This window comes from Prinia subflava, chromosome Z, assembly GCF_021018805.1.
Source record: "Prinia subflava isolate CZ2003 ecotype Zambia chromosome Z, Cam_Psub_1.2, whole genome shotgun sequence".
Taxonomy (NCBI): Eukaryota; Metazoa; Chordata; class Aves; order Passeriformes; family Cisticolidae; genus Prinia; species Prinia subflava.
In genome coordinates, this window is record NC_086283.1 from 12,185,907 (window position 1) to 12,212,713 (window position 26,807).

At 40.4% G+C, this 26,807-nt stretch overlaps 2 protein-coding genes across 4 annotated transcripts in view; one reads left to right on the top strand and one right to left on the bottom strand.

Moving 5' to 3' along the window:
* The window catches only part of HPGDS (hematopoietic prostaglandin D synthase), a 29,465-nt gene extending 23,850 nt beyond the window's left edge, over positions 1–5,615 (top strand). For both annotated transcript variants that reach the window (XM_063422144.1, XM_063422145.1), the window contains exons 4-6: positions 907–1,016; positions 4,521–4,619; positions 5,265–5,615. In XM_063422144.1, coding sequence (XP_063278214.1) covers positions 907–1,016; positions 4,521–4,619; positions 5,265–5,429 — 374 coding nt within the window. In that variant the 3' untranslated portion in view covers positions 5,430–5,615. The remainder of the gene's footprint in view (positions 1–906; positions 1,017–4,520; positions 4,620–5,264) is intronic.
* Positions 5,616–5,753: 138 nt separating this feature from the next.
* Positions 5,754–26,807, bottom strand: part of SMARCAD1 (SWI/SNF-related, matrix-associated actin-dependent regulator of chromatin, subfamily a, containing DEAD/H box 1) — a 42,227-nt gene continuing 21,173 nt past the window's right edge. For both annotated transcript variants that reach the window (XM_063422143.1, XM_063422142.1), the window contains exons 9-24: positions 26,064–26,449; positions 21,303–21,505; positions 20,005–20,095; positions 18,705–18,804; positions 17,158–17,217; positions 16,877–16,952; positions 16,306–16,441; positions 13,706–13,843; positions 13,350–13,445; positions 12,807–12,924; positions 12,429–12,550; positions 11,137–11,325; positions 10,148–10,266; positions 9,018–9,200; positions 8,251–8,360; positions 5,754–7,944 (exon numbers count right to left, since the gene is read on the bottom strand). In XM_063422143.1, the coding sequence (XP_063278213.1) occupies positions 7,883–7,944; positions 8,251–8,360; positions 9,018–9,200; positions 10,148–10,266; positions 11,137–11,325; positions 12,429–12,550; positions 12,807–12,924; positions 13,350–13,445; positions 13,706–13,843; positions 16,306–16,441; positions 16,877–16,952; positions 17,158–17,217; positions 18,705–18,804; positions 20,005–20,095; positions 21,303–21,505; positions 26,064–26,449 (2,189 nt within the window). In that variant the 3' untranslated portion in view covers positions 5,754–7,882. The remainder of the gene's footprint in view (positions 7,945–8,250; positions 8,361–9,017; positions 9,201–10,147; positions 10,267–11,136; positions 11,326–12,428; positions 12,551–12,806; positions 12,925–13,349; positions 13,446–13,705; positions 13,844–16,305; positions 16,442–16,876; positions 16,953–17,157; positions 17,218–18,704; positions 18,805–20,004; positions 20,096–21,302; positions 21,506–26,063; positions 26,450–26,807) is intronic.

Genomic DNA, 26,807 nt, shown 5'->3' on the forward strand with positions numbered 1-26,807 from the left:
GGAAAAAGAGCATGCATGGAAGGGGAAAATATCTTTTCAACTTCATAGGGAAAACTTGCTAGTTCTGCTATCAAGCCTGCATACCTGTCACTAATTCTTTAAATGTAGAAATGGCATTTTTAGGTGCCTGACACCAACAACTCATAGCCGAAGGATCACAGAACTTGAAGCCCAAGAGGAAAGGCACAGCCCTCACCTTTAAAAGCACAATGTTTCAGTAAGGAAGATAACCTGACAGAGGTAGGGCCTGCAGTTTCTGATCTGAACCTGCACAGAGGTGAAAGCATAAATGCAGAGTTAGGGAGAAACAGTAGAGGCATTAAGAGAACTGCAGGAAAGCCAAAGAACTACATTGGAGAAAAGCAGATTTGTGAACAAGACCAAGTTTGGCTGAGGTCCCTGATTACAAAGAAAGACTAAAAAGTAAGTGGCATGTCATGAAAATGTTCTGAATGGAGCTGAGTGGGCAGGATATAGGGAAAGAGAAGCTGACTTTCACACGTGAACTTCTGGAAAATGTGTTGACCAAAATGGAAAGACCATGAGATGGAGAAGGACATTGAAAACTTTGGATGTGCAAAGATTAAAGGAAAGAAATTTATGCTGACCCTCATTGAATGTATGGTGGAAATTAGAGAGGATAAAGAAACAAAGTTCAGGCTGGGGGCTCAGGTGATAGATAGAACAACTCACTACACTGGATGGCTGTACGAGGCCAGAAGAGGAAAAAAGCAAAGATAGATGAGATTGTACTTGGATGCAAGCAGTTAAATCCACATTGCTAGCATCAAAAGACCTGGAGAACATGTATTTTTTATGAAAATATTCACAGAGTTTTCCTTTGGGGTATCAAAAATTCCTGCTGATGCTGTTTCTAATATTCCTTCATATGCTTGCTTCCCACAGGTCTGGCAGGTCAGACACCTGTGGAACAGGCTTTAGCTGATGCCATTGTGGACACCATTGATGATTTCATGACACTGTTCCCTTGGGCAGAGAAAAACCAGGATGTGAGAGTAAGCCAATCCCTAAATTGAACAAAGAGCACGTAAGCCATGATCCTATATCTGAGCATCTGCTATGGAGATGGTGATGGGTCTCAGCCACTGAGATCATCAGCTCAGCTCAGCAAAGCTAAGCTGATGGAGTTCTTTGAGGCTATTTTCACCTCCTCCTTCACCAGGTTGTTTTCATCCGTGGTAGAAACTCTGAGGCCATCATGAGCTGCCCCTCACTAATTCAGCTTGAACCAAGGATGCGCCTACATCAAACTGCTCTTCAAAAGGGCAAAGACAGGACACTTCCACCCCAGCTGGCACTGTAGAATTCCTCTCTTGTCACAAGGAGCCTATGCTCAAGCCTTTCTGCCAATTCAATAAGATAAAAAGCTCCATCCCATCCTTAAGTGCTTCTGGATTTCAATTTCTTCTAGGTGTTCAATAACATCCTGCCAGGGCTGAAAGCTTGTCAGTCACCAGAGCAGTGTAGGACAGCAGGCACTGCTAAACAGGGCAGGTAGTACAGCCCTCAGTGTGCTTTTCGGATGTCACAGCCCACCCTGGCCCTCTGCAGTGCTTCTGACACCAGGCTGTTGTGTCATGGCTACTTTAATACACAGTCAGGGGCTTGTCCTACAGTATTTGGGGTTTCTTTTGGCATCAGGGCAGTGCCTCTCACCAGGATCCCAAAAGCAAGCACACAGATCAGTTGCTGGGGGAAGAAAGTGATGGGTGAGCTCACTCCAGCCTTACAAAGGCTCTGTGCAGCTCTGACCCGAGCAGATGACCTGATCCTTTTAGGGAAGTGGAGGTGTAACAACAGCTCTCACCCTTAACTACCAGTGCAGCCACCTTCCATTTATTCAAAGGCAACATGTCACATCATTTAGGGTATCTTATTGCAGAGACCACAAAATAAGAAATGGTGTCCCAAACCCATAACAAATAATATGAAAGTGCTCTGAAATCTTGCAGATGAAAATCTGAAATTTGGAGATGTAGTATTTAAAAGTGTGAATTACTTACATTTCCTAGTGATTTTTTGAAGTTTCCTAGTTTAGGGAGGCTAAGTTGACTCATGAGTTTTTATCATTTCAGAAGAGCCACACTCCTGCTGATGTGCTGGTGTAGAGGCAGCGCTGCTGCCCCTGCATGGGGAAGCTCCTGTTCTAACTCCTGTGTGTGACCCAGCTTGTATCCAAGCACTTCTCCACAAAGGGACCCAGACTGTGTCACCAGTGATTAATTTAAACAGGAAGAGCTAGCAGCCAACCCCTATGTGCCCATCTGCACATATGCATACTCATTTATGTGCTGGGGCCAACGATGGTCGGGAATCTCCCTTTCCCACTCTCCCAACATTGTCCTCCTTTGTTGCAGCAGCCCTCTTATTAGAGGGTAAAAATGAGCCAGGCACAGACTTCTTGTTAAACACAGCATAAAAGGGATTCTGGTTTATTCCTCTTCATGGCTTAGTAATCCTGACTCCAACCATTTTCTGACTCTGGCTGCAGCAAGCTTCTGCTGTGGGTTTCCTTTGCAGCCTCTGACCGCTGGTTATTTCCTGCTAAACTATGACTGCAAGTATGAGTTTGCAGATTCTGACTGCAGACTTTTACCTGGCTAGACCAACTGCAGGTTCCAACAACAGGCTCTAACTGCAGACCCAGACTGACCTCACAGCAGTGATTCTCTTTCCCCAGGATCCTGCTTCATTATTCTCTCCTTCATGCTCCACCAGGTTCCTCCTCCACGATAAACCTCCCCTTACCAGCCAACCCCTTCTTTTATCACACTCATCCTCACTGGATATAGCTGTTACTCATCAAGGGGAAGGCTGTATTGGGTAATTAAAACAGCTGTTACTTATCAGGGGTGAGGTCACCTGTATTCCCTTCTCCTACATTCCCTCTCTCCTCCCCGGTCCGCTGCCACCACCTTGTGGTCGCAGTGGCGTCTCACGGTCTCACCAGGCCAGATTTAAGTCAGTTACACACCCTGAAGCCAAAACACCTCTACAGGCCTGACCAGTGCCCACAGGAACACACACCTTGGGAATGGTGAGCGGTTGTGTTATGCCACCTAGGCAATAGCAGAGACAAACCAAAGCAAACTAGGGGAGCAGAGCTGGAAGCTGCCTGTGGAGGCTCCCTCCTTCACCCCACCTTTCCCAAAACATGGCTGGCCTAGCAACAGCTTTGCACTCACTGCTGCAGAGCCCCAGGGCTGAGACAAGCAGGTTCTGCCACTCCAGAAGGGGGATTCTGGTTGTCCCCACCAGCTTCACAACTTGGCTGGGCACTCCTGTATTCCATTGGGGAATGTTGTTACCCTTCAAGATGACACAATAGTTTGGGATTTTTCTTTGCAGAAAAAATGGTTGGGAGGGGATCACTTACCTAAAAGAAAGGAAATACTACAACCCAGGGCGCAGATATGAGATATCTGGACTGCAAACTCCTGGGCTGATATTTGCAGTCACCCCATCTAGTTACTAAGCTCTTAACAAAGCAGAAAATTATGTCAAATCTTTGACCATGTCTGTAGAAACACTGATTTGATTTCAGCCTGCATTTACGTGTCTGCCTCTTCTAATTTTTTTTCACAATAACCTCAGTTAAAGCTGTAGAAATAATTCCATTCCTGTACACTAGTGTTTATTCACCCAAGCCTGAGTGTTTTCCTTCATAATTAGGCCAAGCACAGTAACTGTACAAACTGCGCCACATGGGTTGACCAGACGATCACAACAGTCTGCAGTCTTAATTGTTTCCATGCAGGTGAGAAGAGAAAACCAGAAGTAGTTTTCCTTGTCAAAGGAAACAGCTTAGCCCTTTTAAAAGCAGCCTTAAGACCTTCTGCTATGGGGAACAGCTAGTGGAGAACCACCACCATAACCTCATGCTTCAGCCATTAACAAACGCAATGGCCTGAGCCTTTTGATCATCCCTTAAAAACATGTTCTAGCCATTTCAAATCTTACTGCTGTGGAGACAAAAAAGCAAAAATTACATGACCATTAAAGTTCAAAGGTAAATCAACCCCATCAAAAGCTCAAACCCCAAGTTCTACATCTCACATAAGGAAGGCTGATAAGCAAAGATGACTGACCAGCATCTGACTGACAGCATGAAAAGACTGAGCGCCAAGGGATTCTGGAAATCTGAGACTCTGCACCCTAGAGATGATAATATTCAAAAGAGTCCCCCTAAAATTGCTATGACACATTGGGAACATATCTCATAGCTGGATTCTTCCCAAATCTCCAGCTGAGCTCCTGTTGCCATGCTGGGTGCTTTTCTGTTAGCACAGAAAAAGGAGCAGCATCACCACAGATATGTCATCATCAAGGGCACTCAGGTGTTCATTAAGGGAGGAAATGGCTTTAAGTCATGGCTCAGCAAGCCATGAATGCCATCTTTTGGTATCTGATCCTATTTTTTTCATATTTCAGCTTTTTTTCATAACTCAAAAATTCAGTTTTGCTGACTGCTGTACATCTGTATTTTGTTCTTCCACCAGAAAAAAGCATTTGATGATATCCTCACCAACAAAGCACCTGAGCTACTGAAAGATTTGGATACTTTCTTAGGGGATAAGAAGTGGCTGGTGGGGAACTCTGTAAGTATAATTTTTGTTTCCCCCATTCCCATCAGGTTGCCAGAAAAATTAAGTAATGGACTATTGCTGAATTTCTAGGTTTCATGTCAGACCATGAAGCAACTCTTCACACGTTTTTAGCTCTTTGCTCTTACCAATACAAACTGGTCACTCTATTGCAAAGGGAAAATTGTTTTCCACAACATTACGAAAGTGAGGCAAACCAGGACTAGGATCTGCATTTTCTAAAGCAGTTCATAAGTATGTTGACACAAAACATTTTAAATGCCTTTGCACTTGTGAATACAAATTCACGACTACACAGAACCCTATTTATCATCACTGACTCATTTACAAGGCAATACAAAAAACCCTCTGTAAAACCATAGTACCCTTTTCCCCCAAACAGTCTTCTGCAGCACAGTTTCAGCAGGAAAGACTAATATTGTAGCATAACTAATATTCGTCACCAGGATTTTATTTTAACCAATATTTACTGAAGTTAAGCTTTGCATTGCAATCTAACTACTAGCCCTGTAAAAACGGGCTTTAAAACCTCCCAATGAAATCTCAAAACAGACAAATTCAGTTTTTGGAGAATATTAGTAGTCCTGGCTTTTGAGATTACCGACTAAAATTTACTGCTTTCTGTCCCATTTCCACTAGGTAACATGGGCTGATTTCTACTGGGATGTGTGCAGTACGACACTTCTGTCCTGTAAACCTGACCTGGCAGACAAATACCCCAGGCTTCTGGCTCTCAAGGAGAGAGTGCAAGCACTTCCAGCTATTGCAGCCTGGATCCATAAAAGACCGAAGAGTGTAATGTAGATCAGCTGCTCAGAAAAACAAATGCTTGTTTAGTTTTCAACATGACAAGCATACTAAGTTATTCACTTCTGAATCATTTAACTTCAGATGGCTACACTGTATCAAATCAAAACCCTCAACTTATATCCACTTGCAAGAAAATCTAAAACACTGATTTCGTAGAGTAATAAATACCGATTCACAGAAGTGTGGTCTCAATCATATTCCCCGTCTACTATAACACAGTGCTTGATCAATTAATGTTTTGTGCACTCTCAAAGGGAGAAAAGCTTAATACACCATCCCAGAGAGGTGCAATCTTAACAACATTTTGTGTATCGCAGTCTTTCAATCTGGAGGAAAGCAAGTTAAATGGAGAGGGCAAATGTGTGGGATACTATGCAAAAAAATGAAAAGAAAAAAAAAAAAGACCCACTTAGTCAATAAAATTCAAGGACCTAAAAAAAAAAAAAAAAAAAAACCAAAAAAACCTTGAGAAGATTGAAGTTTATGCTGTGCCCCTGAAAAAAGCCAAACAAAAACCTCCAAAACAAGCCAAAAAGCAGTTGCACAGCTGAGCTGCTGCCCACACCAGTTCTCCATAAGCACACCAGCTGCAAAAGCATTCAACAGCTCAGCATCTATGCCAGTAAGTAGGAGACACAAACGGGGTCGGTCGTGGCAACCAGATTTAGAACAAATGGAGGGTTTGCTCTTCCAGGAATCAGGAATGGAAAAAAGGCAGGTGGGAATCCTGGCAATGTGGATGGCTGTGGATGAAAGTGGTTTACACAAACTCAAGGGGAGACAAGTGCTTGTGAGAGGTCTCCATTGTGTGGTGTAAGCAGATAAACCACAACAAACTTGGGCAGCACTCTGCGCTGGAAATAGCTACTGCCGGGAGACTATTTCCCTTCATGTTTACTTTCCCCTCCCACCCTCAAGTATTATTTCATTGAATCATGAGTGACACCAAACAACCCCTAAGAGAGACAGGTCAGGTGCCGTCAGAACAGACAGAAACAACTTTTACTCGTTCCCATCTTCACCTGATTTGCAACTCCTTGAGTGCTTTGCTCTGACTCTTCACATATTTTTCCTTCTTGAGCTCCCAAAACTCCTCTCCAGCAACTCACTTCAGAGAAGAGTGGCTGTGTGTTTCTTCCTCTCCATACATCTTTCCCAATCAGCAAAACAGAACCGTGTTCAAGTTAAGTGACTTTCTGGAGTTCATCTGGTCCAAGCCCCTGCACACACAGGGCTACTTACAGCCAGCTGCCCAGGACTGCAGTTAGTTTTTGGTTATCTCCAAGAATGGTGACCCTGCAATCTCTTGAGACCCACAGCTAAAAAGGGTAGGAACAGTTACAAAGACAAGAGGCAGAAACACGCATGAGCTTCACAGCACCTAAAGACAGATACTGACCCCAGGGGTAAGCACTGCTCCTCCAGACCACATTAAATGTGGTCATACACACCCAGAACACCACACAACTCACCCTGAAGGCAGGGATCTTGTTTCAATCCACATTGGAACCAAGCAGGTGAGAACATGCAGGTACAACGGGATAAGAGTTGGGTTAGCATCATGCTCAACAGAAACACACAACCTAATTAGCTGTAGCATTAAACACCTGTGGGTCTCTGTTAAATCCCACTATTTAGTCCAGCGGAACCAGTGGAATTAAAGAAGCATGGAAAACTGATTCTTACCCATATCCCTTCTCAAACAATACAGTACATCTTCACCTTATTTCGGTTGTGCATTTTGGGACAGACAGCACAGCCACAGAACATTTCTAGGAAAAGCCAAGCAGTTTAGTCCACACTTGGAAAACAAGTTTTGGAAAAGCTTTAATTTCGCACCCATTTTGAATTTGCAGAAATCATGTACAATTGACCAGAATACTCACAGACTTGACCAAACCATTTGGCAGAAGTTCTGTTTTAACAATCAATATCCTCACACCATTGTAATTAGAGTATAATGACACACTGCTAATTAACTACTGCTGGACAAAGGCAAGTCAGTTTAATTGGAACATTTCAGCTGGTTTGAGAGCTGCCTAATTGATTTGTAACATGCACACAATCATCCCCTCACCTGCCCCAAATCACCGTAAACACAAAAACATTTTGTCAGTCTATGGAATTTTATTGGAACAAGTTGATACAAAACCAGTACGGAACATCAAATGAACCAAAACAAGCAGAAACAGATTCGAGCATTGTCAAATAAGGCACATATAAAAAATCTACACGCGAAATCCAGTGAAACAGACAGTTTATATATATATATCTGGAGGTAGAAATAATTACAAAAATACTGACAAATCTTAAGCAGCAGCAGAATTGTTAAAACAATTTCTACTTAGGTCCCCATTTTCAAAAGTGATCTTTGTAAGATCACTTTGTAAGAGTCCTTGGAATACATTATCACCTTTCCTCCTTGAATTTTGTAACATATTTACATTTTAGAGACCCAATGAAGCTTTTAATAGCGTGGCTATATCTGTTGGTATGGTTCCTTCTTCTCCTGAGGAATAAAGACAAGCATTAGTACAGCTTAAAATATTTCACATAAACAGATAAAAGCCTACATGCCCAAAACAGTAAAAAAATCCTCTGCTTGTAGGACTTGCTCACTGATTTCTGGGTCAGACTCAGAGGGCTCTTCCAGTCAAATCAAAGAACAACCAGCAAAAATACATCTTTCTAATTTAACATAAAAAACCCCAACCAACAAAAGGCTTGTCTGCATCAAGAACCTTCTTTTTTTGCAGCATAACACATTGCAGCTTTAATTTACTTAAGTGGACATCAGTATGTGCAAGACACCTACCTGATTCTGCTGCAGTCATGTCTTGTTCTAACTTCAATTTCTGTTGGCTGATTTTGAGCATGGTTTCTTCAACAGTCCCCTTACTGATGAGCTTTATCACTTGTACTTCTCTGAAAACGACAAGAAAATATCAATTTTGTTTGGATTAATGCAAAAGGGAAGGATGCTATGCATTGGTTCAGCTGGCTGGGGTTTAAAAGAAAGGATGAGGAAATGAATGAGAGGGCAAAGGGCTTCTAGATTTTTCTCTGGAACAACTGTGCTAGAAAACACGTTTTCTCCTGCACTCCCAGCCACTGCAAATGTCTGGACCGTCACAAACATCTCCATTAATACAAACAAGTCAAATTCTCCTTAAGTCCATTTTACCCTTGAATATTGTTGAAATTACACATATTCTATGGTTTCACTCTTTATGATAGGGTGGCACTTAAAAGCTTAGAAGTCTCCTGAAGAGAACAAACAGCCTGGCCAGACAGTCCAAAAGACTTCAGATCTACCTTGGAATAGTTCCCAGCACCAGACATTTGAGAATTATACACAATTTGAGAGTTACAGTAAACTAGGAAAAGGAGGAAAGTGTAAATAAAGGTTTATTCTGCCAGCAACATGGACTAAGAATCACAATTCCTAGCTCCCACACAACCCAGAGCTGCTCTACACAAGTCTCTGCTTAAAACTTTTAATCATAAATACTGTTCTTTTAGCCTCCTTTTGAGAGCTCGCCTCCAAGAAAACCCAAGCACTCTAACTAAAAAAAGTCTTACCGTGTCTGACCTACTCTGTGGCACCGGTCTTCTGCCTGCTTATCGTTGTAAGGGTTGCAGTCAATGTCGTGAAGGATAACAACATTGGCCGACGTCAGGTTAATGCCCAAGCCACCAGCTTTGGTGGACAGAAGGAATACAAATATACCCATATCTGTATTGAACTCATCTATCAGATGTATCCTGCAGAACACAAGACACCATGCATCAGGCCTTGGAACACACTCCACTCTGGCTCCAGAGCTGAACACAGAAGTTGGGATGATCTTTTGGAAGAGAGGACAGTGGCACTGCACAGCAGCTCTCCAAAGTACAGATGTTACATAGCAGGAAAACAGGTACCAACAGTCCTCTGCAGTGACCAGAGAAACATACAGAGTGACAGATAGATAGCAAAGAGTGAAAACAGGCTTAAAAAAGGATTTTTGATGATCACAGAACACAGTCAGTTGGGAGACAATGGAAGACTGAAACACACAAAACAAATGGGAAGGCAGGGGATGAATTTCACTTCATGATAATCTTCTGTACTAACTCCTCATCTAAGGACAGAAACAGACATCAGCTTGACATGGGAAGTAACACCACAGCAAGAATGACAATTTTTTGAAATTAAGGAAAAAGCATAAAAAAACCAAAAACAAAAACAAAAACAAAAAAACTTCAAAAATTCTTGAGACAGAAAACCAGCTCTGCTCAAACAGGAAAAGCATTGCAACATTTTCAGCAGCAAGGACATACAGAATGGCTTCTCCTAGAGAAAAAAAGGGGTGTATCTGCTTGCTGTAAAAGAGAGATACTATACTTCCAAGGAATAGCTACAGGTGTTATTACATGCTGACACACAAATCAAACACAGCAGGAACTGCTGAAGACACGCATTTTTCATTTCCATGGCTAAGACTGTAATCCCACCATCTAAACCTCATCTTTCAGCCTCATCCTTACTAAGGTGATCTGAAATCCAACATCACACATCTATAGTCCATGTCCAGTGAGCAGAGACTTCTATATATTGGGAAACAAAGGTAAGGGTCTTAAGTCACCTCCCCCACCTCCCCCACTCTCCACCTCAAAAATGAAAGAGAGAATTCACTTTCTCGCTTTCATTTTTGGCAAGAGTCACATACCGCTCAGAAATCTGCGTTTTTCCGTCCAGCCTAATGTATCTGTGTTGCCAGTGTTTTAGGAAAACTTCCAAGATGTCCAGCATCATAGTGAACTGGCTAAACAACACAACCCTGTCACCCTGGAAAGGACAAAGCAAAGCAAAAATTTTGAAACATGTCAACTATGAACTACAAGAATTCTTTATTGATGCAAATATATGATTTTACTTTGACAGAATCCCTGTTTTCTGAAATAAAAGACTAAGCTGAAAATCATCAAGTCAGGATTGACTTTCAGTGAGGATTCCCTATCCAGTAGTTCTGCTGCATTAACGCACTGTCTGTCACTGCATTAAAATTTTAATTACTTTGTATTTTGGTGGCTCAAACAAATCACATATCAGATGCATAAATGGCAGATTACTTCATCCATAAGCATCAAAATACTTTCACTCAAAACTTAAATATTTCATGTCATATAGAGAGTAGAACTATTTTGTCTGAAACAGTCAGATCCACAGCACCCACTTGTGCAAATTCAGGATACTCTGGAGCATTATGGCACATGCTTATTTGCAAAATAAACCTGTTTGAATCTCAGGGCAGGACTTCAAGCAGGGACCTCTTCTTACCTTTCCACGTGCTTAACACACACATGATTATTCTAATGTAATACAGCCTTATTCAATTGCCAAGAGAAGGTCCAAGTCCATGAGGTGTGAAAATTATGCAAGACCTCATATATTAATAGAGTAGTTAACTTGGGATGAATACTCTGAAACTTGGAAAACTGGAAAAATTTATTTCAGCTGTCTCTAAAGTGATGTGCATACTCAGGGCTGCACGTTAGAAGCTGTAAGTGTCGCTTTGCAATCTTGCACATGTACTAAACTACATTGTAAAACTTCACAGCAAAGCGACTGGTTGCATACAGAACTGGCAGATATTAACTTAACCAGTTATTTAGAGCCACTCTTTAGACAGGGAAAAGTTTCAACCATCTGTAATACCTTCTCTTTAAGGTCGGAGAGAATGCGTTCCAGTGCTCTAAACTTTCCAGAATCCAGGATCTGATCCATGTCTAACTTGAAGTCACTGATGTGAGAATACTGCTTACAAAGCACATGCAGCTCAAAATCTGTCATTACTGTCATATCTTCAAAGATAAGGTCAGGGTTAGCATCACAATGTGTGGGTTCCTATTAGCAAAAATAAAGGGAAATAATGCACTTTTTCAGAGAACTAAAAGCAAAGTCACCACACAGTAACATCCATGACCTCTGAAAGAAAAAGGTAATACACCTAGACATGGACAAATGCTAGACCATGGCTCATGCAATCAACAAAAGATGAACTTCAGGTTTATAGGAGAGGATAATTAGTTCACTGTTTAGCTCTTACAAGCGCTTGTACTGCCAAAAACTTAAGAAGGATATGCTCAACCTTCATAGCTATTACCTACTTTCCATCAAGCCCTATTTTACCCCTTTATCAGACCTCTTCCCCTGAAGATACATTCCCTAAAAGGGAGGTCGAATCCTTGGACAGATGGTATAAGATATGCAAAGCCCAGCCCAAGATGTAGGGTGGGTAGAGGGATGTCATGCCTGGAAGAAAGAGGAAAAAAAAGCCACATCTGGAGAGCACAATGGTGTGGGAATAAAAAGGGATGAAAATGCTTCACACACCAATGTGTCACTTCTTGCTTCCCCCCAATCTTGTCTGGCTTCACTTTTAAAAAAAAAGCTGAAGAATATTCAAAGCCAGCTCCAAGTATTTCAGAGCACCTGCTGCACACTGAGATTATTTTCAGTATTTTAGAAATAAGCAACCATTTTCCCCAAGCTCCTCAGGCACTAACCCCATAGAAATTAAAAAAAAAAAATCCTTAACAGATCAATACTTATGCCTTTGCTATTTTAGTTCTGTACTACTCAGTTCTTGCTACTCAGAAAGCTATTAAACTCATGTGCCCACCTCAGATTTTTTCCATAAACACTTTGGCTTTAAATTTTGGGGTGGAGGGAAGAGGTGCTAAGGGGGAACTTATGAAAAGGAGATGACTGCGGACCCACAGCTGTTCCTCTATTGTAACGACACAAAAATCAGTGTTAAATAACTACAGAGCTTGATTAGAGCACTGGATAGATGCAGAGAAATAAAAGCAGCAACAATGAATTAAGTTTGGCAGACATATTTTTGACCAGAAGTCTGACAACAAAACAAACAAACAAAGAAAGAAACAAGTTTGCATTAGAAATTCTGAAAAATTAAGGATTGCTTCTGAATCTCACTCCCTTACTTTGAGCATGAGGGTGGACATCATCCTGAGCTTGTCATTCGTGTAATACTGACGATGCAAAAGAGGGTGATTAGCCATTTTTCTAAGTTGCATCATTGCATTTCCCATATCGGAGCTTTTCTCTGTAAACAAAGAAGGCATCTTTGCACTGCTACTGAAAATAACCATCTGGAACATCTTTATCTCTCAGCGGGGTTTTTTTTGCAAGAACTCAGTTACAAAAATTCACCTATTACCTGAATTTTAAAAAAAATTCATAAAAGGGATATAAACTGTTTATGAGCATTAGACCTTTCTGCAAAGCAAAGACCACAGTCACATTCAACATATGTCTCAGCATGAAAAAACCCACCAAAAGGAACTGAGGCCCTTACATACCATTACTGTCAATAGTTTTCTTGAGTTTGTTTAAGAGAGCCAAGTAGAGTTCTTCCTGTTTCTCAGACATGACACACAGTTCAATGAGATCCTTTTTGGGAGGCAGTTGTTTAAGGACCTGACAAAACAAAACGATACCTGATAAAACCTGTAGTGTTGTAAACCATCAGTAATTCTGCACTGTCTTACAGTTGTTATGATACTCTCTTCATTCTCCTCATCCCAGCTCCTTTCACTGCTTGTAACTTTACTAACTTGGGCAGCAATTCAACTCAGGTCTTGACCTGGATTATACATTAACCTCCCCACCAAGTAACATGGCCTGCACACTCCAGAACTGCATGAAATAATATTATATGCAACACCTGGGATCTACTCCTGTGCTGATCAGCATTATCCCCTTCAGACCACTGAAGTCTGCATGCACCCATTAACATTTTTTAAGATCAGTAATTTTGCCTCATTATTAATTATAGTGTTGGTCTCAGAGATTATTAGTCTTTTTGATAACACAAACTCATAATTTTAAAGATAAAATGTTACCTCATCTTTTACTCGTCTCAAGATGAATGGTTTTATTATCTGCTTTGCATGTGCAATTCTCTCCTTCTCATATATGCTTTGTTCTTCAGCACTCTTCTAAAGAAAACATTGAAAGAATTCAATTACAGTCTGAAGCTTTCAGCTGTAACACCACCAACCTTAACTTCTCTAACTTGATGAAAACTCCAGCTAAAACTCACATACATGACCTGACCATTATTGTTCCATTTTCTAGATTTTCATAATCACATTACCTCTTTCCATAAGATACCAATAAAACAGAAGTTATGCAGCAATAGCTGTCTTCCAGCAAAAAGAAAAAAGTTATTTTCAAGAAGAGAATTCGTGGTACTCACTGTTTTTGAAGAGAACATCCTTCGAATTCCACTTGTGCTACTGCTGAACATGTGGGGCATGACAAAATTCAAGAGGGACATCAATTCCAACAGATTATTTTGAACCGGAGTCCCCGTGAGCAGCAAGCGATTCTTGGCCTGTTTGTCCAAAGTGGAAAGAGCAATGAGAAACATTTTTCACACAGGCTAAGAAACATTATTGGCAAAGAAACCTCAGCTACGGAGAAGTGAGAAAATGAGCTTCGTTTAAACTATAACTATTTAAACTTATTATATATTAACTTATATATATAGTTATATAAAGGTAACTTATTATATAGTTGGAATATCATGGAATAATTTCCTTGGTAAGTCTACAAAACTGTTTAAACATCTGTGGGGAATTGTGCACCAATTTAAGACTATTAAAAATCCATCCCTGGATCTATCAAGCTTCTTCTTGATTGTTCTGTTTGGGCTTTGTTTTGGTTGTCGTTGTTGGGGTTTTTTTTTGTTGTTTGGGGTATTTTTTCTTCCTCCTGACGACTGTGTTCATTGCTGCTCCCACATCAAGTTCTCTAATGTCATACCTTACCTAAGCACAAGTTTTGAACTGCAAGTACAAGAAAGTTTTATTGCTTAAAGATCAGCTTTTAAAAAGGCTATTGATGAAAACATGATTTTGAAAACTAAGTTACAGTAAGTGATCTTAAGTGAGTAAGTAAGTTTTTTATTATTGTACAAATACTACAGAGCTAGATCGTAATATTCAGAGAAAGCTGTACTCTAATACTTTTCAAAACTCTGCTTCCTCAGGCTGCAAGCCACAAGAAAAAACACTTTCAAGCTGGCTCTTCTTACATAGCCCTATCAGAGCAGGTTCTTAAATACTACAAGGTTTCAGCACAGTAATCAGAACAGCATCTTTAAAATCATGACCATGGGGTATGTCATGGTTGCGGGGGGAGGTCAATGTTTCCAGGGGGATGTGAGCAGGCCAATCAGTGATCAGCTTTTCTGCTGGCACCTGGATTGGTCACTCGGAGGTTTGGACACGCCTCTGAGGACACAAAGAGTTAAAAGCAGGACTCCAGGGGGGCTCGGCCTCTTTCGGGTTCTAGTTTTAGCAGTGGAAACATCTCCTCTCCCCTGCTCAGCTTTGGGCTGAGTGGGGGAGGGGGAAGCCAGGTGGCCGGGCTCAGGAAAACCACGCGGTGGAACTAAAGTAAGCTGGGGCCCGGGGGGAGAAGAGAGTGGACAAGACTGGAACTGAGCTGCCCCATCCAGGATGGAAGGGTGGAAAACTGTGGAAGTGCCTTCTGTGTGTGCTCCCCCCCGCCTCCCCTCTGGGAGAAGGTGCCCAGCCACGTGGGGGTTGCCGAGCCTGGGAGTGCCTGAGCCTGCAGCCCTGCCGAGAGATAGAAACTGTTAACCCTTGCTGGGCAGAAAGAAACTTTTCTTAGACATTGATTCTCATGACTGGTGGTTTCGGAGGAGAGAGGGAAGCGGCCTTGGACCGAGATGATAAAAGGAGATGAAAAAAACCCAGATGGGCAGAGATTGAAGAGGAGTGGCTTTTGAGCTGGACTTTTCTTGCATAATGTCAGCCATAGACTGAACTTAAGTCTCTTTTGAACATAAACTGCATTTTGGGTGGATACAGCTGCCCCTGCTTTTGCTACAGTGACTGGCACTTGAAGAGTAGAGGGAGCAGAGAAGAGAGGGGGAGGGTGTGGTAGCACCCTCTGCCCTCAGGAGAGACCTGCTCTTAGAACCCCGGCCCCTGGGTAAAAAGGGAGAGAGCTCAGCATGCAGCATCCTTAAAAGAGCCCTGTATGCAGATTCAGACTATGGACAGCGGTGAGAGCGCTGGACATAAGAAAAAGAGAGTGTCACCCTGGCAGACTTCTCTGGGCGGTGCCACGGGTGACATGGAAATACATAAGGGGTGGACCCGTGTGTTCTGAGAAACAGTCTGTGGTGCGAGAGAGACTCCTCTCTCCCTTGCTGAATTGAAGATTGGTTTTTTTTGAGTGGTGATTGTTTGATTTAAAACCCAAAAGTGTGGTCTATGGAGAGTAATGTGGGGGGGGGTAGAAACTGGGAGAAGAGAAGAAATATTCTGAGAAGTTTTTATTTCTGTCTCTGTGTGTGTTTAAGAGTTTTCTGTCTCTGTTTTTATGTAATGTAATAAAGTTTTGGGTTTTTTTTGTTTTCAAGATTTAAGCCTGCTCTGCTCTGTTCCTGATCACATCCCACAGTAGTTGTTAGGGAAAAAAACATATATTCGTGGGTGCATTAACATCTGGCCAGTGCTAACCCATGACAGGGTATAACTGGGAATTTGCTTAATACCAAAACTCAAGCACTACCATTGTTGTAATGATGGTACAGGAAATTTATTATATTTCTTTGGAAGCTTATGTCTCTGAAAGAGATCACAGTGCAGGATCTACTCCTTAGACCACACCAGCACTTAAATCCACTTGCATATGTAGTTTCTCTAAAGTTGTGTGTACTTGAACTTTACAGTTAACATTCCATTTTCCCCCTGCTTGTAACTACAAAACAGAAAAGCCAGGAGTGGTCCCCTTTAACTTAGCAATAACTAAACCTCTTACATTAATTGTCATGAGGTGCTGGTAGCGGATAGAGCTCATGTTCTTGAGCATATGACCTTCATCAAAAATTGCATAGTTAAGCTTCAGCTTGCGGAACAGTCCTCGATCATCTGAGCTGCTGATTGCAGAGTTGTATCTGTCAAAGACAAATATCACTTGCACTTACTCTCTCTCTGAAAATCAATGTACTGTTATGAAAATCAAATCAAATTCTCTAATATTGTTGAGAGTTATGGAGAAAGTACATGAGAGGCACTAAAACTGCCTGGAAGAAACCAACCACAACGCAGTTTATTACTGGCAAATTATTTCAGTTTACTTGATGAGCCAATGCTCTCAGCAATACTTCCTAAAAATCTGCTGAAGTCTATTTCAATTGTAATATTATCTGTAATATACATGCTGACAGATATCTAAAGCACCTACGACACAGTATCTCTTACACAATCATAAAACCCTAGTTCACCATTAGCCGAAACCCAGCTCCTAAAATTGTCTGGTTTCTTGTACCACTAGAGGTCAGCAGGACCTCACTAAAGCTCCCTGTCTGTAGTGTTTTAACTGTACTTACGTAGTCACAATCACATTGAAATCAATGACTTTATTATGAATGTCCACCCTGAGATGTTTCCTATCTTCTTGGGATCCTAAAGAAGGAAACAATATAAAATGAGTACAATTATATATATTTGTATACATGTAAGAACTAAGGACACTGCAGAGAAATCACTCATCAATGAATCTGTGTCTTAAACAACTTAAAACAACACTGCCATGTGCAATTCATCTTTTCTTACACTGGCCATGCAAGCAACTGTATTGCTGCATTCATTTCTTAACAAGATTCCTCACCATAGTACAAGAGGACATTCAGTTCAGGACACCACAGATTGACTTCTCTTATCCAGTTATCTGTAAGACAACATGAAAACAAAACCCGAGTCATTTACAATTTATTATGTCTTACTGTGTCACACCTCAGCATCAAAGCAAACATCTGATTTTAATGCAAGTCCCTTTAAATTCACCTGAAGGTTAATAAACATTATGTTAAAACTGGTAAACCGATATGTAAGAAACTCAATCAGCCCCAACTGGGCTTTTAGTAATTCAACCAGCTTGCACTTTAAATTCCTGCAGGAACAGGCCCTGCATGGTCTGTAACCACTGCATGAAATAAATACTATGTGTAACTTTGCAGCTTAGTTTCTTCCCTAGGCAGTTAAATCCCCAGAAAGCAAATCACTTCATCTGTCAGTACTAGCCTGCAGAAGTGTGTCACCAGGAGCGACAGTGCCTCTGCGAGCAGGCAGAGGCCTGACATCCCAGCTGTGCAGCTCCAGGTGTGCAGCAGCATAGTGGCCACAGGCAACTTTGCTATGCCCAAGGGGAAGCTGCTTGACAGCCAACACCAGTGCTGACCCCAAACCAAAGCAGAAGGGGGACTCTGCTAGTGCCGCTCTGGAAGGGGCTAGACCCAGATCAGGGATGAGGAGACACCCCTGGATAAGTATCAGGAAAGTTGGCAGCAGATTGTACTCCCCAGGCATTGCCGACCCCCCTCTACAATTCGGACTCCAAGACTGACTTCACAAAAGCACCTTTTTTCACATACCTATGAACACCTCGGGTTTTAAGTAATATATGCATTAATAAGGGTTGTTTTAAAAAGTGGATTCCCGTGGAGTTTGAAAGCACATTAAAAATGATCATTTCAAACTTAAGTTGAACAACTGGAAACTTTACTGATGTGTCAAGATAAATTTTTGAAGCTCAAAAAAGTATTTTATATTAAAAGCAGCATCTACTTTCTAAATTCAACTTGTTACTTCCCCCTGTCATTCAACAAATCCAATTTTAACTCCATCAAGAACCGTTTTCTGCTCAATCTCATCAGCTTTGCTAACATTTCATTCCACCATACTCTTTCCAATTTCAACTGAGGCCATAAAACAATCAGAACACACTAGTAGAAGACAGTTAGCCTCATCATTTTAGGATTTTCATCTGCTTTGACAGATGTGCAGTAAAAGAGGAAAAAAGACAGTGAATGTTTAAAATGCCATGAAACCTAACCCTAAGCACAGCCTGAAGACTAGGAAGTTCAGCCAATATTCAATAAGTAAAAAGACTACTTTGCTACACAAGTTCAGATTGTAACAAGCAGCTTCATTTTTTCGAAGCAGACAGATCATCTAAAAATTTCCCTGGTAAGTCTAATTAATTCAGAACAAGCATGTCTGCAGTATGGTCTGCATTCCAATTCAAATTACTTAAGGAGTTGGGTACATCCATAAGAAACCCAAATTATCTTTCATTACATTATCTTTGCTTTACAGTATGTCCATGATTGTTTTATTTTTCCCCTAACAAAAACATTTCTGAAGCTTGTAACTTACCTAATGTTGAAGCTGGCACAACTATCAAATGGGGACCTTTATTGCCCTCTTGGTAGAGATAAGCCAGAAATGCAATAGCTTGAATTGTTTTTCCTAAGCCCTAAGAAAAAAGAAATCCATTTAAACAAAATTCACAGTCCGTGAAAGTATTTTGAACTCATAAGACAATTACAGTGTAGTGATGGCCCAGTAAAGATTAGAAATCTGATTAGAAAATTTGTTGTTTAATCAATTTTACAGAAGACAATTCCTTCTTAAGTACAACCTCAGTCCAACTTCCTTATCATTGCAGCTCAATATTTGAACAAAGATTCATCTTTTCAATTTATGAAGTTTTTCATTTTAGTTCAAGTTCATCCCTCAAATACTCTTCAAAAACCCACCTTTCTGAACCTATGGTGCAGAAAAATGATTACTTGGAAACTAAATGTTTATTTCCATTTGAGTCAGTAGTACAAAGGGTATTCCAGATATTTCTGAAGTGGAATTTAATATGGGAATCAGATTTAAGATAAGCCTACATTTCCACCAACATTCACTTTTCCTGTTTTCTGCATCACGAATTTTAAAATTGTGTGTGGTTGTATCTACCACAGAACGCATGCATTCTTATAAACATGAAACATACAGAAGTTGAGAAACACTGCCTAAGTCATAGCAAGGAAAAGCAGTGCTTTCATTCATGGTTCATCAGAAGACGAACAGCAGCCAGGATTAAAAACAACAGACCACAAATTCAGCAGCTGCATCAGTAAGTTTTTATCTGTTGAACAACTACGGGTGGTGTCAGCATTTAACCAAACCTCAAACCCGTAAGCTTCTCTCTCTTAGTTCAAAGTTGATGGAGAGCGTCATGACAAGAGATGGTGGAAATGCTGCTTCTGGAGAAGCAGAGATGGTTTCCACCCACTTGTTTTTTCCTGTATTGTTATCTGCCTGTTTTGAAACTGATGAAGAAATGGACAAAATAGGAGCTCACTACACTAAATGCTGGACAAGTAGAATGAATTATATTTTTGGGCAAGGAGCTGTTTAACTCAATAGTTTGAAAATAACCTTTTGCGGCAGAAACTGGTTCCACTGCATCAGAAGACACCATGTGACTTGTAACTGTCAGTGTTCATAAATCTTAGGCTACCTTTGATTCCCAAATGGAAAGGAGTTCAGTAGATTCTAAAGTCTTGGAGAAATATTTAAATTTAAGATTACTTATAATCTGCTTGAGGTTTCTAGGCAAAGATTTAACAAAATCTTATTTGCAAAATATTAACGATTCTTAAATAAGCGGTTTCACACTTACCATTTCATCAGCCAAGATCCCATTCAATCTGTGTTTATACAGCAGTGCTAACCAGTTCAAACCAATCTTCTGATATGGCTTCAGTTTCAAACTGTTAAAAAACATCAAGCTTATTACCACCTTTCATTTGTTTCTCCATGAAACACAGCTTTAGACTTATGGTAATCACAGACTGGCAGGTTCAACCTTGCCTTTATTTTAACGCACTCCAGACCTCTTTGTGTAGTGAAAACCACAAACTTTCTTAAACAGTCACCTGTACATAAACTGAGTTGGTTATCTGCATTTTCATAGATCTAAAATGATCAAAGTGAGTAACACAAGAAATACTTCTCTTCTAGAATCAGTGATACATCACCAGAAAAAAAGCAGCTACACAACCACTCATTTTTAAAATACACGATGAATCAAGTGGCATTTTGCAGCTGCATCCCTAATTTTGCTCTGTTGCATAATTACTGTTTGTGTCAGCACCAAAGAAAAACTCAAACACACAATCCACAAAACACTCAACAGCAAGTCACCCAGTTCAGCACTTGTCCCAAAGAAGGGCTATCACTGACATCCTTCCTTCAAAGACTAAAACATGCTTCCTCTCAGGTTTTATTTTCACACAGCTGAGAATTCTTTTGCTATTTACTTGTAACAGCATCCAACTGAAATTCAAGCTGCTACTTTGACCATTCCCACTACATCCCTACATTTCCTAACCATTAGGATAATGCCCTCCACCATATCCATATCTATTTCCATTACTCCTAATATCCATTTGGAGATTCCTCTCTGAAAGAAATCCTTCCCCACAACACATCCCTGCTGCCACTCTGACTGGACACAGAGTTTCAGATTACTTGGTACATCTGAACTTCCTGACCAACGTCTTTCATCCAGCTGAAAAAAGTTTATTTTATCAGCCCAGTTTTCCCAGTTTGCTCAGATTTGTTCCAACTTAGCATTTTTGAAATGGAATCATATTTGAAAGCTGTCCCCCATTACAGAAGGAGGTTTGCTTGGTAAGTTAACAACTCATGATTCCATTGTTTAAGTTGGCTGTTACATTCACCAGAAACTGGAGGAAATAAAACATTGTTAAAATTTTTTATGCTCTTGTCCTGCCCACCAGCTCTCCTGATACACTTAAAAAATCTGTTAGATCAAGTGTTGCACATCACTATCTAGCTCACTGAGAGTTACTAAGTATCAAAAATCTGCAACTCCACTTTCAGAGACTACAGTTCTGAAAATCCCAGTCTTCAAGTATACGTTATTGTCTTCTTAGGTATAAAAATGAGAGATACCTGCGATTCAGAATGGAGGGTTGCTCTATGTTCCATCTACATCCTCCATCTCTAGTAATCCTGGTTACCTGTTTTGTCAGTTTATTGGAAATGTCTTCACATTTATTCATGAGCTTTAGAACCACATCCCTCTCTTTCAGCAGTATCTTGCAGTTCCACACTATATCTTCTGACAAACCAGAAGTCTTCGTCATTTTTGTGAACTGCAAAATAATAATAATAAAAAAATCTATGAACACTGGTAAGAGCAGCTGCAATGAAAATCCACAGCTGCTGAAGGCAGTAATACAAGTAGGAGACAGCAGCAGCATCCCGATCTTGTCTCAAAACTCCAAATACTCCTTACACTTGGCCCACTGCAAACTATGTGAATACACACTGAAGGTCATCACTGCAGCTCCTCACACAGTGAAACTTGAAACCTTAAGAGATATAAATCCTCTGAAGGGTTTCTAACGTAAAATTTAAGAGCTTTAAACTGAGGCAACATACAGTGCAAAGCCAGCTTTGAAGGCCAGGCACACTAACAGAGCAAAACTCCAAAAGGAAAGGGAAAAAAAAGCACTGATTCTCATTAAGATACCCTTTAAAATAAACCCTATTAGATACTAAAGGTATAAGATGAAAGTACAACATAGGCATTAAAGCAAACAAATGAACCCATACTGAAGGTTACTACATTTTGTCATGGGTCTGTCTGTCTGGGGTTCAACATTACTTGGTTCCAGTCCTAACTCTTCCACAATGGTAGTCAAACTGGACTTGGGCATTGTGCCACGTTTTCTGTGGTCACCAAGTACTGCCAGTACAAAGAAGCCCTCCTTCCACCACTTGCTTCCTCAAGTCCACACTAGCTACTGTGTATTTCCTTTCTCTGAATTTCAGATCTTCATCACATTATGAATATTTTACATGCCAGAGACAAGCAGCCTGAGGTTGTATCAAAATAGGCCCGTTGACTTCTCCTAAATTCCATGTAGAGCCATCTGCAGAAAGTAAAACCTACCATTAAATACGTTTCTGCAGTAACTGGGGTCACATTGAAAATTATAGTATTTTCTCAAGTAGTTAAGTCTGCTTCACTGTAAAGAACAGGCATCTTTTTTGTTTATTAATAGATTTAAAGAATTGAAGAATACAAGATGCTTTGGATTAATCATTCTTTTATTAAAATAGAAGCAGTTTTTACACAGATTTTTCTGAATTTTAGACCAGGGATCTGTTAAAATTTAGCACAAGACTTCATATGTATATATCCTCCAAAAATTCCTTCCACAGAAAAGGAGTCATATAATCCAGCTATTATGTGTTAAGCCACTCACCAATATTGCCACATCGCAGAGGAACCGCAAGTTTTAAGATGAAGAGTACAACCAGATTAAATTAAAATAGAATTTTAAAAACAACTTTCATTAGAAAAAGATTTTAAACAGAAATGGAGTGAGGCAATTACAGTTTGGGGGTATGTATTTGTTTGTGTTTTTTCCATTTTAAACAAACCCCAGAGAGTTTACCAACACTCATAGGTTGGACCAGGCTAAGGCACACATGTCAACACCTGTGAAGAAGTTTTCCAAACAGACACCTCTATTTAGAAATCAAAAAGACCATAGTTTTAAATATGTGCCTACAAAATTTCAACATTTGTTTTGATGACTAAAGCTTTGGTTGGCATGAATAGAAATCCTGTAATCCATAAATAAAGGTGTGAAGAATTGAGCCATCTGTTATTGACAGAAATTGTATTGTTTCATGTCAGCACATTAACAACTATGTCCAAATTGCAACAAGAAATACTTCAGCCACTGGTTTGCATGTGAAACACAGGGTGTTACTCTGCTCAGAACATAAAGCAGATCCACAGGTGGTCTTTGCTTTCTAGAGGTTCTGACACCCTCCCAAGCTCAGCTTTTTTCAAATGAGGCCCAAAAAGGTGAGACCATCATAGAAACTGAACCCATGAGCTTTCCCAGCACACCTGGAATTGCCACACCAGCACACTCTGCCTGGGTTTACTTCACACCACTTGCAAGATGATGGAAGCTTTCCCTTTAACGTCAAGGGTGAAAGTCAGGCTCAGCCTTGACAACAAACACCAGTTCTACTGTAAGCAGTTTCCCACTGCTAACCTGATGCATTTGCTGCTTCACTTCAGCTGCTTTGGTGCAAGGTGGTTCTGAAGTTTGCAGTTTGTACATGACAAACATAGTCCTGTACTAGGCCAGGAGCTGGGCTTTGATATTTGGAGCTCATCCCTGCCTCTACTCATAGCCCTCACAGCCATGCTTTCCACTGACCATCCTTTAGTTTGTCTACCACTCATCTGCTCCCCTTGTATTCTAATTCCCAATTCCCAGCTGTGCAGAGCTGCTCTTCGTTATCTCCCATTTGCCAGTCACAGTTCCTTTTATGTCTCAGCTCGATGTTTGGGCTTTGCAGAAGCACCTGGGAGCACCCTTCCAAAGCCTCTGCCTCAGAAAGTAGTGTGCAATTTTTGGTTGTGAATATAAGCACTGAAAGACATGTTCTCAGAAAATACATCCCAATTTCTTTTGTTACCTACTACTTTCCCCTGCATACAATGTATTCTGGAAAGAGGCCATGCTTGCAGACCTTGTTCACTTCTCCAAGGAGACATACACCTAAAGCCTCAAGGTAAAGGTGTAAAAGTACACTTCATACAAGCTGATGTTTGAGAGGAGGCTCTCCCAGCCAGTCATGTCCAGCACTAAAGACTGCATACAACTATCCTCCTGGAAAACATACTTGATCTACAGTACAGGCATTTCTAAACTGCCAAATGAATTAATCTTTGTGAGCAAGGACAATTTCAGCTCCCTACATTTATTTTGAGAACTATGTCCATTAAATTTTTTTCTGCATTTGAAGCATTATTAGATCAAGTTAAACACTTGAAATATTTACTCCAAAGAGTAAGTATTTCCAAGTGCTCTTATTAACCTTATGAGCTTATGAAATTAATTTAAATCCTCTTGGAAACAAAATAGCTTACTCCAACTTAAAAAAAAAAATATAGAATAACAAAAAAGGCATTCTCATTTATGTTTTCCTGGAATAAAACATTCAATTTACAAATAAGTAAGCTTTAGTTTTAATCTCAAACTGAGTGTCTTAATATCTTCCTCAATTCCAATAATGAACACATGGCAACAACTTGTAGTACTTCACCTATTACACAAGATACCATTACAGTAAAAAGAGACCTTAAAACAAAGCAAATTTTTTTAATGCTCTAACTAAATCAGCTCTCTCCATTATTCTGACCACCCTTATTAACTGGTAGGAAAAATGCTGGGTTACTGAGCTATTGGATCTCTATAAACAATTAAATCCACACTGATACAAAACGTCTGCTAAAACCTCTGGCAAATCACTTCTTCTCTGGGCAAGTATTCAAAATACTACATAAACATGTGGCTGCTGACAGCAGCAATCTTCATGAAAGACACATTTTGAACACAAACAGGCCCATGCAGCTTTTTTTTTTTACTGTAAAATATTTTACACGGAGAAAAGAAGAGCCCTGTAGCAAATACTTCTGCAAAGAATTAAGCTCAGACAAAATCCAACAAGTTTAGAAAGTAATAGCTGTATGACAGATGTTCTGTGAGAAGCCAAAGGCTTGGGGCAAAACGGATTTCTTTTGCAGCATACCAGTACCTTGTATTTTTTTCAAGTATCGTTCTCCTGAATCCCCTCTCTCCTTACAGAATACGAAAATCATTTTGTTTTCCTTAAAATTCTGTTTCCTATCTCTTACTGTTTTGTGGTAATATATTTCATGCGCCAAATAATAAGTGTTATTGTTTTACACATATTGAAGAAGTTCTTGCATGTATCAGTGGGGGGGCTCAGAATGCACACTGCTGAAAAAACACTAATTACTCTGTAAAAAGGCCTGTGTACAGTTACTGCTTTAAAATCCAAAACACTAACAAATTAAATCAAGACAATCTGCTACAATGCACTTCAAATTTCTTACCAGGACATTGCTCTTAGCAGTTTTGAGGACTTGCAGTTAACTGAAACTGTATAAAATGTGAAGACTACAAACAAGCCATGGTAAACATCTGAAAGTTACAAGGAAGCGACAGTAGATAATGTACTTACCAACGGACAGTGTTTTCCCTTCCCTGGTGGATTGTGGCTTAGCCTGCTGATGCTTTACCTTTCATTAATAAAAAACACAGCAGCTCACTCCACTACAAATGGCTGCATTGCTTAGCTAGTAAAACCATGCTAGACAGTGAGCTGCAGTATAAAGGCACAAAAGAAGAAAAAAAAGAGAGCGACCATTTCTTGCCTGAAACTGAAAATATCCATGCTGGCTTCTTCACTCATGGAGCTACCCTGGAAGCTGCTGCTGCTATACAAGTGTCTGCAGTAAAGGTTTTTCCCTTCTGCATGGGTTTTCAGCTACAAGAGCTCAGAACAGGCTAGCAAACACCTCCTTCTCACAGTGAAAGCTCTAATTTCTCCTTCTGCAGTAAAATCAACCAACTTTCTGTGCCACAGAGTGAGTGACAGTAATGTCAGCCAATCAGCTTGAGTTTTCCAGAAAAATCACCCCTTAATTCATTCAAAATCAGGTCATATGACACTATTTGAAATGCTATTGGCTTAGGAGGTACACAGCATTTTAGCTTAATGAGGATAAGGCCACCCATCTAAGCCTCCCTAGGCTGAAGCCACCTTGACTCTAGGCAGGCTGGGGATAGGAAAGGAAGAATGCAGACCTACCAGAGCCTCCCAGCTGTTAAAGGGCCGGAGCGCTATTATCTTCTGAGCCTTTTTCTCAGAACACCGGGGAATCAGAGTCAGTTCGCTCAGGGAAGCATCCTGCAGGAAGCTGAGGATTTTTGCTTTGTAGCCATCCTCCATCACTTCGTCACCACTGCTGTAGTCCTCATCCAGGGAGCTTCCACCATCTTCGGAAGCGGATTCGTCCTCCATGTGTTCTGTTTCTGTGCTCCACATGCTCCTTTTGCTTTTGTTCTTTTTCTGAAAGCCATTCTGCTCTTTCTCAGAAGCTTTCTGCTTCGTCTTATCTTTACTCTCCTCTCTTTGGCTCTCAGTGGAGGCTTCAGTCCAGTTAGCGTCCTTCCTTTTGGGAGGAAATTCCATATCTATGCATGCAATGCAGAAGGCAACAAGTCAACGCATATTGGTTTGGGGCTGATGAAAACACAAGTTGTTCTTCCAAAGTAAAACTACAGATCTGTCAAACACAGTTCTAGTATTTAATACACAAGAACTCAACAGCAGATATTACTAAGAGAACAGAAAAGAAAATCTGGATAAAATACATAAATAGCTCCAACTGTGAATATAACAAAATTAAAGCTCATTTGTATAATGCTCAAATAGCAGAAGGTTTTAAGTATCTTAAAATAGAGATGATCATCATAATGTAGTATTTGTGAGCTGCAGAAGCTCTGATGTATCAGCAAACAGTTAAGAACTCCTAAGATGAGATACTGGTCC